Source organism: Chroicocephalus ridibundus, chromosome 2 (genome assembly GCF_963924245.1).
Source record: "Chroicocephalus ridibundus chromosome 2, bChrRid1.1, whole genome shotgun sequence".
In the NCBI taxonomy this organism is placed as follows: domain Eukaryota; kingdom Metazoa; phylum Chordata; class Aves; order Charadriiformes; family Laridae; genus Chroicocephalus; species Chroicocephalus ridibundus.
Genome location: NC_086285.1, coordinates 64,788,378 through 64,798,787, shown reverse-complemented (window position 1 = coordinate 64,798,787; position 10,410 = coordinate 64,788,378). Strand labels below are relative to the sequence as shown.

General features: G+C 38.3%; 1 protein-coding gene across 2 annotated transcripts in view; it reads right to left on the bottom strand.

The window, feature by feature from the left end:
* Positions 1–2,827: 2,827 nt before the first annotated feature.
* The window catches only part of SALL3 (spalt like transcription factor 3), a 26,908-nt gene continuing 19,325 nt past the window's right edge, over positions 2,828–10,410 (bottom strand). For both annotated transcript variants that reach the window (XM_063325759.1, XM_063325760.1), the window contains exons 3-4: positions 10,070–10,410; positions 2,828–9,064 (exon numbers count right to left, since the gene is read on the bottom strand). In XM_063325759.1, coding sequence (XP_063181829.1) covers positions 8,633–9,064; positions 10,070–10,410 — 773 coding nt within the window. In that variant the 3' untranslated portion in view covers positions 2,828–8,632. The remainder of the gene's footprint in view (positions 9,065–10,069) is intronic.

The window sequence follows — 10,410 nt, the reverse complement described above, 5'->3', positions numbered from 1 at the left end:
CTGATAAGCTTTAGAAATGTTAAATATTCCATTTTTTTCTAAGACCACGGAGTAGGGGCACACTGGAAATGGGCTTGGGATATTCACACACACTAACATGGACCAGACGATCCTTCTGGCTTCAGGAGTTTCCCCTCCTTAACAGCTGTCAAATCAGAGTAAGTGTCTCCTGAGCCCATGAGAAAGTCTAACAAGAAGCAGCATCCAGGGGCACCCTGCTCGCCTTCGCCCAGACACTCCTATTGACTTCAGAGAAGTGAATCCTTGTGAAAAAAATAAAGCTCTCAATTATTAGGGAAATCTGTTGTGTTAGCCACATAGGAGTATGGTTCTGTTTCTTTATTATGTATATTTTTAAAACCTGGTGCTAGTACCTCAAATTCTTACATTTTCTGTTGTCTTTTATTCTGGTAGTGTGCCCGTGTTTGTGCTTAACACTGCTATTGTCATGGTATCTATATTGGTTGATTTTCATGTGGCATATTATCCTTTTATTTTTTCTCCCATTTAACACTGTAGATACAAAGGCAGTAAGAAAAAGCTGCTTATTGTACTCATTTGAGCTTTACTTTCCTCTCAGCTTTTTATGTGAGTAGTTCCACTGAAATAATGGCAAAGTTTGGTTATTCCTTATTACAATCCGCTTGTTGCATAGGAAACATTAGCCACTAAGTAAATGTAATTCTGATGCAGGTTTTTGGAAAAATTAACATGCTGTTATTATAAAAAAGTATGGAAAACCAAGATCAGCCTGAAAGAGTCTCCAGGCATAAAGGAACTTGTTATATATATATAAAAAAGAGTGGAACTTGTTATATGTATAACAGACAAAAAGTTGAGGCTAATGAACTTGAACGCATCAATATGTGAGTGTGCAGTAATCCCAGCTGGACAAACATTTTAAAATTCTTCGCAGTTTCAGGGTGCTGGATCTTGCTATATTGTGCAATATCTTCTACTCATAGTCACAACGAGAGAGATGAATTGGAATAAGGCGGAGATGTGAGTAGGGACAACATGACCTGGCCCCAAAAGGAAAAAAGAAATTAATCTCAACATAATACAGGGACAGATGTGTGCATTGGGCAAATCTAACACTACCTTAAAAGAACATGAAGAACATGGCCCTGTATAGGAAGACAATGAAACCAAAGAAATAAGCGTAGTAGCGCTACTTAGCAGAAGATACATCACCGCAGAAGAAACTGGCATACTACCTCGTGAAGATAAGTAGGGGTTGCGGAAGAAGAAAGATGTAGGCTGCAGAGACTACCAGCCTCATTTAATCTACCTTCTGTGAGGCTGGAGTTGCAGCTATTGGAATAGGTTGATAACATATTATACTTGATAACATATTAAAAATTTTTCCTTTCAATGAGTAATACTGGTTGGCATGCGTCATTATTTAGGGCAAATTGCAGAGCGCTGGGCTGCCCAGTGTAAGGGAAAGTACCACAGTCTGGCCCAGACTGTTGCCACATGTTGGAACAGATGTCACATTCAATGACACAAGACAGATACATAGACAATTGTTTGAGGATTTAACTGAATTTTCTTTTAAGCTAATATCCGAAATACACAGGGCTTGATTCTGCTACCCATTAGATGCATTAGCTATCCCATTGGTTTCAGCAAACCTGTTTAGGATGGGATGATGGCAGACTAAAACCTAGGAGAAGAACTAAATTCTGTGAAGTGGTCTAGAAAGCTATGTTGGGAAGAGTATTTGAATAGAAAATGGGCAGAAGGCAAGTCCCAATCAAGTTTTACCTACAAAAAACTCTTACCTGAAAAGGTGTGTTCCCCTGTTTGAAGCATCTGTTTATAACTGTTCTTACTAGCGATGCTTAAAAAGGCAAAAACCCAAACGAAACCTCCTATATCAGGCACATAACTCAGAGTATAAAGTGACAGAGACCAAATGGAAATGTGCCCACATCTCCTGATGACTGCATCCTTTTATGTGTGCATTTTATTTGCTGCACACAAAAGGTAATGGCATAGGAATTCCAGCGTAAGCATTCACTTAACACCCACTAGCCTATCTTAAATACATTACTTACGTTGGTACATCTATAGGTCTCACATGAAGTGTGCATTGTAGCAGAAAAAGTGCCAAGTGTTTGACAAAACTGGCTAAACCACGAGTGCTAATCAACACACAAGAAACCTACAGACCCGTTGGCTGGTAACCAGACTGGGGCAGTGGAGAGATGTCAGTAAGTCCCAGATGGAAAAGAGAGAGAGATTCTTTAGACTAGATTCGCCCACCATTACTCAGACCTTTACTCCATGACACGCCTGAGTGAAATCAGTGAGACTAACATCACTGAGGACACCTTAAACAAAGCTAAACCAAAAACTTTCCTTACATTCAAACAAAAAAAGACAAGAGTATCAATAAAATTAATTGAGCTAATATATTTACCGCATGAAGAGTTGCTAAAAAGGTTGCTTAACATAGTATTGTAAATCAGATAATTCTTACCTGTAAAAAAATATTAAATATAGTTTGCCAATCTGGGAAACAAATTACTTTCTGTTCAACATCCAAATGATAGCAAGCATTACCTTTGGAATTATTTAATTATTTATTTTAACATACTTACATACAGTGAGTGACTCATCCTGATATAATAGTTTGTTTCAACATAATCTAAGTAAAGACTTTTATGACTTAGTGAAGGTTTTTAACACATTTGAGACTTAGAAACTTTCCTCACAAGCCTTCATAAATATAGTCATAGTGACAATATATCTTCTGTTGTCATGATTTCCAGTTTTTGTGTCTTTACTGAGCGCCAACACCATTTAACGATGTTTTAGTTGCACCTGACATGGATAATGCTTGAGCGAAATATGCCACACACAGTTTGAAATTAATTCTAAGCAGCTAAAGAAATTTAAAACATACATGTTTATAGGTACATGTATATTATATACTGGTGTATAATAATATATACACACACATTTATTTTAATGTTTAGCTTTAATAGCAAAAAGTACAGTAGAATTCCACTGATAGCAAGATTTGATTCTAGATTATCCATAGAAAATTGGTGCACTTTTTCTGAAAATCAATACAAGCTCAAAACAAAATGTGATACCAGATAATTCTCTGCCATGGTCTAAAACCGATAATCAATTTGAACACCTAAACAACTGAATTAAACCCTATAGTAATCAAATAGATACTTGATAATGAAATACCTCCATTGTAAAATGTTACTGAGTAAAATTTTGCATCAGTCCCAAGTAGGTGAGTGTACAACATTTAGGGTAAGGCCTCTCAGTCCTGACTGGAGCCCACAGGTACTACTGGAGTACAAATAATAAATAATAGTACATGTACTGTAAACTCTCTAAAATCAGCGATAATACCAAGCATTTTCCATCTTTGAAACACTGTACAAACATAAAACTATTCCTCACAACACCCCTGTGAGGTAGGTACAAAAGTATTGCCCCAACTTTACTGATGGGGCAACTCATCCCAATACTACAAGGTGCTAGCTGACTCTGCAAGGGGGAGTTCACTCCCTGATTCCCAGAGGCCCCACAACTATGTAATACTAAAGCAGAATCAGAGTCTAATTAGCGATTTGCCCACATCCCTAAAATATGTCAGTGGTACAGCACGAAGCTGTTGGCTTTCACATTTGTCACTTTGTCAATTGATTGAGACATTCTCTCCTCTTAAAAATAAAATACTATACATTGGTGCTGTGACATGCACAAACGCGTGTTTTTCTTTTCATAAATCTGCTGATACCTTTAAGATCTGCAAAGGGAAGGCATTTCCCTGGGAATGCCTACCTTGCGTAGCAGAGCCATAGCAAGATGCTCACATTCTTCTACTTAAAGTTCCAGGTTCTTTTACGCATTTATGTGAAAAAGGACTGATTATTCATATGATGACATCAAATTCTATCTTAAGGGGCCCAGTCATCTTTTTGATTCAGCTTTCAGGACCTCCTTTAAAACTGGGATGATCCTGTGGTATATACTAAAATATATGTATTCTCTTTTCCCTCTTTTTAAAAATAAAGCCCAGAACGCTTTTGCCTAAACGTATTTTTAATATACTATATATCTAGCCGTTGTTTTGATGACATGTAAAGTAAAGCAAGACATCTGAACCTGGAAGCAGTCCCTCTTGCACCAGTATAAACCTGGAGCATCTCCACTGAAGCCCATGGAGTTTCCAGTGGTGTAAAAGCAGGCGCAGTGAAGTTAGCATCAGGACTTCCATCCTCCTGACCATCTGGCTGCCTTACACCAGCAATGCTAGCAAACTTCATGCCTTCATCATGCAGACAAACGGCATGTTTGTTTGTTAGCAAATCCTGTGAGCTACGCACATACCTGATCACATCACTGATGACTTCATCTTTCGTTACGCTAGTGTTACACATAGATGTAAAAAAGAGGCAGCTCTTTGACTTCTGCAGAATTAGAGAAAAAGGAAAAAAAATAAAACACAGTATCTTCCAAACGACAGAGTACGTGCAGAGAAGTGAATTAAAGGCAAGACAAATACAGCACAAATGCAGCTTTAGAAAAACAAAGTATTTGCCAAGATAGAAAAGACAAAATAGGTAAAGGAACAGATTGAGGGCTAATATACAAAAAAAAGGAAAAAAAAAGGTCAAAAAAGTACTTATGTCAGTCATTTGCCATAAATGCTCTCTTTCTAATAACTCATGGAAAAAATACAAATGAAGATATTGAAAGCCTTGCTGGAATTTTCATGTTGTAAAATAACCCTCCCCTCAAAAAAATCATAACCTGCAATTTTTCTCATTTATACAGAGTTCCTACATGGCTCTATTTTTAAACATCTGAAATTCAGCAGACTTTGACCATTTTTATCTGTGTAGCACATTTTATTATTTAATGTCTTCCTATAATAAAAAAAATAACCCATACATATTTAAAAATAGATACCATTCTGCTTTCATCCTTTTTTTTTGGGGGGGGGAGAGGGGGGAGAGGAGGGGAAGGCGGGTAATTTTCCTCTTGTGTTTTGAACAGAACCATAACTATCAGTGCTCCTTTGCTTTCCTTCTCTTTTGCATATCATGTTTTCTCTCAGCAAGGCTCAGCGATGTGCGTGCAGGAACACAAGCACAAACCTATTGTTGAGTCATCAGAGGAAACTCGTACCTTCTTTGGGTAGGTCTTATAAAACAGAGTATCTTCATAACAAGGCCACTGAAAGATTATTGATACAGATTTTTCTCTTTTATTTATCTTTTGTCCGTTTTAAATGCAGCAGGCATTCATCACCGGATTATAACAGCTTGAAGGTTACTCAAACATACAGCTTTTTTGCAGGAGATACTTGATCACATGCCTAACCTTAAGAATGTAAATACTTTCATTTGAATCAACGTGAAAAAATAATCTGGTTAAAGTTAGACATGCTTTGATAATGTAGGGTCTTGCAAAAAAAGAAACAAAGCCATGGGTTTAAACATACAGGTTATGTCATTTGGAATGAACGGATGCGAGTTGTCAGTTTTTTCTTTTTTTTTTTTTTATTTCATTTTTTTTTATTTTAGAATTTGAACTGCTCCTGATAAATTTGTTCCCAAATTTTATCATGCAGTGTATCGTGAATATTAGGCAGACGTTTAAACAACACGAAAAGGAGGCTTTTTTGGTATACAGTACATGATAAGTGTTCAGAAAGCAGTCAATTTGAAACAGTACTCCTTCCAAAGGCTGTCTTCCCCCCTCCAAAATGTTGGGTTTTTTTCTACTGTCTTGCGAGAAATGCTCTTACAATTTATTTTCATTGGAAAAGAGACTTTAATAATTCTACCCCTTTGCACTGTTAATATATATTAGAATAGCATTTGATTATAAGGTGTCGACCTTATTCTGATTTTCAGATGCGACGATTAGAAGTCATTGACACCAATCTACCACAAGTGACCTTAGTCTCGTATCTTGCTCTGTTATTAGAATAATCAAGGAACGCAATTCAGAAATAATATTACATCCTGCATTTTATTCAATTCCATATGACAAAAATAGTAACCTAGACTAAGACATCCATTTCAATCAGTAGATGTGTCAAGCCAACAAGATTTAATAATAAAAAATATTGGATCTAGGTAACAATTCCCAGCTGGTTCAGGAAGGCTCCTAGCCCTACATGGTATCACAGTATAAAAATAGTGTCTCTCTTCACCATGCAGAGAGGAATGACCTAACCCTGAATACAAAATGGGGTCAGTCTTACTGTACCATCATCAACCATCTTATTTACAACACTTTACATCTTTTTTCTTTTTTCCTTTTTCACTTTTTCTTCTCTTTTTTTTCTTTCTTTTTTTTTTTTTTTTTTTTAAGTTATACACATCCTTTAGGGAATAGAGATAACACTACATGGTACCAAATACTAACAAAAAAAATAAGTCACACCAAAATGACACAGATAAATAAAAACATTCAATTGCTGAAATACAGCAACATTAAGCCACCTCAGTTTTCTTTTTTCCAACGCTTGGTAACACCCCTAACCACCGACACACTGTGGCAAAAAAAGATGTTATATTCTAGAGGTGTTACAGATATATAATTTTTGCTTATATATAGATATATATATCTATATATCTCTATCTCATCACTGTAGAAAATGGAGCCGTAGAGTTCATTGTTCATTTCCAGTAGAAACAAACAGCTAATAAGTCTTTGAACCTCTTTTCACTCCATTACATGATGGCAGAAACAGTCCATCCTCTTACAGTAATGGTTTCTGTTGTATAAGAAAGATTGTCCTATTTTTCAGTCTCAACTGAGAAGACCTCACTGTCTGGTTCGTTCTTCAGGGGCATAAAACTGCTTGCGCTGTTACCCAGCTACCCATAATGTCCCTCAAGCAATCCTGCTGGACGGAAGTTCATAGTGTCAACTCCACCACGCTTGTAATGCACAAAAATGAGGTAGTACACAAAACGTTTACTGTTCAAGTTTTGATTAAGCCCCCGTCTCCTCAGCATCCCCAGCCTAGCTTATGAGTGGAACCATTCCCTTTCTTTACTCAGTGTAATTTAAACAATGCAATCAACATAAAATTATATTTGATTAATCAGAGTACATTGTGCTTTGGAGCAATCTGAGAAGATAATCAGCAAGAGTTGGAAATAAATACAGAATATTTGTATGTTACTACTGCTCATGCTGCCCAAAAGTTATTATTTTGTTCCTGTGTTATTAGGCAGTCGACATCTTTCTCGTGGGTATGTGTGAAAGAGACAGAACAGATTACAGTAAAATTAAACCTACACAATGTTCTCCTTCCTCTATCCTAGGCTCGTATTAATATCACACTCCTAAGATAAATGTATCAGAATTCTGTCGGGGGTGGTCACGCTTTTAAGTGGGCTTTGTAGAAAAGTTCAATGAATCATTTCCATTTAAGAAATGGCAGGCCCCATATTTCCTAAGGATCTGACAGTTCTCTGCGGCTTTTCTGCTTAGTTAATAGAGATCTCTCATTGTTTGACCTTAAAACAAAACAAGAAACTGCAACAGGGTTCTCCTTATTCCTTAAGTCAAAGTACTATTTATAAAATAGTTTACATCTTTGTTCAGTTTCAAATTATAGACAAACCTCCCTAATACAAAATACTAAAAGTGCAATAGTATAAATTAAGAGTTTGCAACCACATTATACAAACATTACCTTTTTATTGTACAGCTTTGATAACACGGAGTATTTACTCACAACTATTTATAATGTTGTGAATAATTTATGGTGCTAAGGTTTGTCTGTAACTTGTTTTCCAATCATTGAGCTAAAGTCCACACTACATTTTCTTTTCATTTAATAGAACAACTGTCCACATAGCAGCTACAAATATTTAAATAAAAAAAGGTTTGTTACTGACAGGTACTTGCACATGAAAAGCATGCTATCTTTCCCAATAAAACTTCACAATTTTGCCTGCATTGAAATAGACCACTTATTCATAGTAAAACAAAACTTGCTTTAAAAAAAAAAAAGAAAAGAAAAGAAAAGTCACATAGCCAGATGTATTTTGCAGTACAAAAGCTTCATTTAAGTTTGGGGCTAGTATATTGTCTGTTACCCGCATAATCTTAACATTATAAATACTACAGACAAGGATACTGTAATAATACACAGCATTGGGGTACTAAATCCCTTATTTAAGATTAAGATTCCTAAAAACATAGTCCAAGTTGCTAACTAATTTGAACAAAACCAGCAAATAAGTGTGACAGGATGCCGTAACGAAGCCCCCCTTTCTCAGGTGATAGTAAGTTTTGTAAGAAGCAAAGTGGACGCAGACTAGCCTCTTTCTGGCTCTAATGAAGTCATCCCATGATTTGTCTGTTTGTTTGTTTGTTTTCTGTTAAATTAAAAGGTTTCAAAGTTCTCAGTAACAAGTCAAACTCACTGTTGAAAGAAGTACCATGCAGATCTTGCAAGACAACTTTTCAGCAGCCACAAAGTTATGTATTTCTGCTATGGGTAAAACTTAAAAGGGAACCTATGCACTTAGGTCAGGAAACTAATGCTTAGCTTCAAAAGCTGTACATGAAACAGGACAAGTGTTGTGTCGAGTAGCGGTCCAACAGTTATTCGGAATGAATGTTTTTAATTTATGCCAATCTCTTTATTATCCTCAATAAATCTGGTGAATGGACGACTGGCTCCCGTTTCAGAACTTGCTTTGTCCAGACCGACAATGGGAGGGCTGCTGCCCGTGCGAGCTTTGTCCATGCCACCGGTAAGGTTACTTAGAGGCGGGATGGCACCTCCGCCTAGACTTACTGGGAGCTGGGGAATGCCTCCATTCTGTATGACAGAAATCTCATTGTTCTTCATGGCAAGTCCGTTAGTGATAGCCGCAGCGTATTGGTTCCAAAAATTGGGGTCAACGTTCATGGCCCGAGCCGCCAAATCCTTCTGGAACATCTCGGAGAACTTGAGCGCGTCGCCACCGAGCAGAGCCATCGGGTTTTCCACAGAGAGGCGGCGGCCGCGGCGTGCAGGAGCGTTATTCCACATGTGAGTTCCCATGTGAACCTGCGGAGCAAACAGGGACAAGAAGCACCCCCAAGTTAGCACATTCTGGGGAGGTGGCTGGCCTGAAATGCTCTTACTTACAGCATTGCTTGCTTTTGAAAAAATGCCTTTTAATTCACATTGAAAACAAATCAGTTCTAGTTAAGACACAGTTCTAAGGCCCAGTCAACCTATACAAAGAAAACCCAGATCCAGAGTAATTTTTCAAGGTGCATTTGTTTCATCTCAGTGAAAACAAATGCAGCGCCGCAAGAAGAAGAGAGCACATATCTGCTCAGGTTAGACAATTTCACATGCAAGCTGGAAGTCCTCACGCGCTGCAGATTACCAAGGGTGTTACTTGTACTAGGAGATGGGCATTTTCTTCTGCCCTTCCCCTTTTTTACATCTTGTCTATTTTCATAGTATTTTATCTCATATCAGAGGCATTGATTATTTTCCTAAATTTATTATTTTAAAAAAGGACATTTAAATATGTATTCCCCAGGCTGTGTCCTGATGGTTAACCAGACTGTGGGAATAGGACACGTCAGTCCTTTAGTAACATGCTGTAAATCAGTGGGAAACAGCTTTCTAGTCTGCAATGGCTGCAAAGCCAAATAGAAAATGGAAATTTGAGAGGCACCCAAGTTGCTGAGCAAGTTCTGCATTTCTGGTTTATAGCAAGGTTATTTTGCACTGGTGGTCCACAAGAACTGCCAGAACACGTCCATCAGCTGACTGGGTGTGCCGTCACGTCTGTCAGGAGAACTACAACGCGCATGCAGGTACACCCGGAACCAGTTTTAAAGTTTGCATCATTGCACAGCTGCTTTTCAGTCCCTGCCTTCAACGCAGTGGAAGCACAGTAACGACCACTATACAGCAAGCATTTCCTTGAATCTCCCTTCTCTCCTGTCTTTGGGACAAACACTGAGCACTAAAACCTACTGAGTTTAAGCACAGTGCCTTAAACCACACACCACCACCCCCGCTGAGCCTTTATGGTTTTATGTGGCCTCTTACCTTAAGATTCCCCTTTGTGGTAAAAGCTCTACCACAGATTGTGCAACCAAACGGTTTTTCACCAGTATGGGTGCGCTCGTGTATCTGCAGTGCGCTTGCTGAGGAGAAGGTCTTCCCGCACGACTGACAGTTGTGCTGCTTGGGAGTCCGGCGAGGGGGGGGTGCCAGCATAGGGGTGATCCCCGGACTCATCACTGTCTGTGGTGCAGCAGGAACCTGGATTCCAGCTGGAAGCGAGGGAACCTCACCCAAAGAGATCGGCTTGCTGTGACCATTCACTTCCATTTTGATCATGGTAGGCGCTGTACTGGTGACCAGGCTAGGAGTACTTTGGCTGGGAC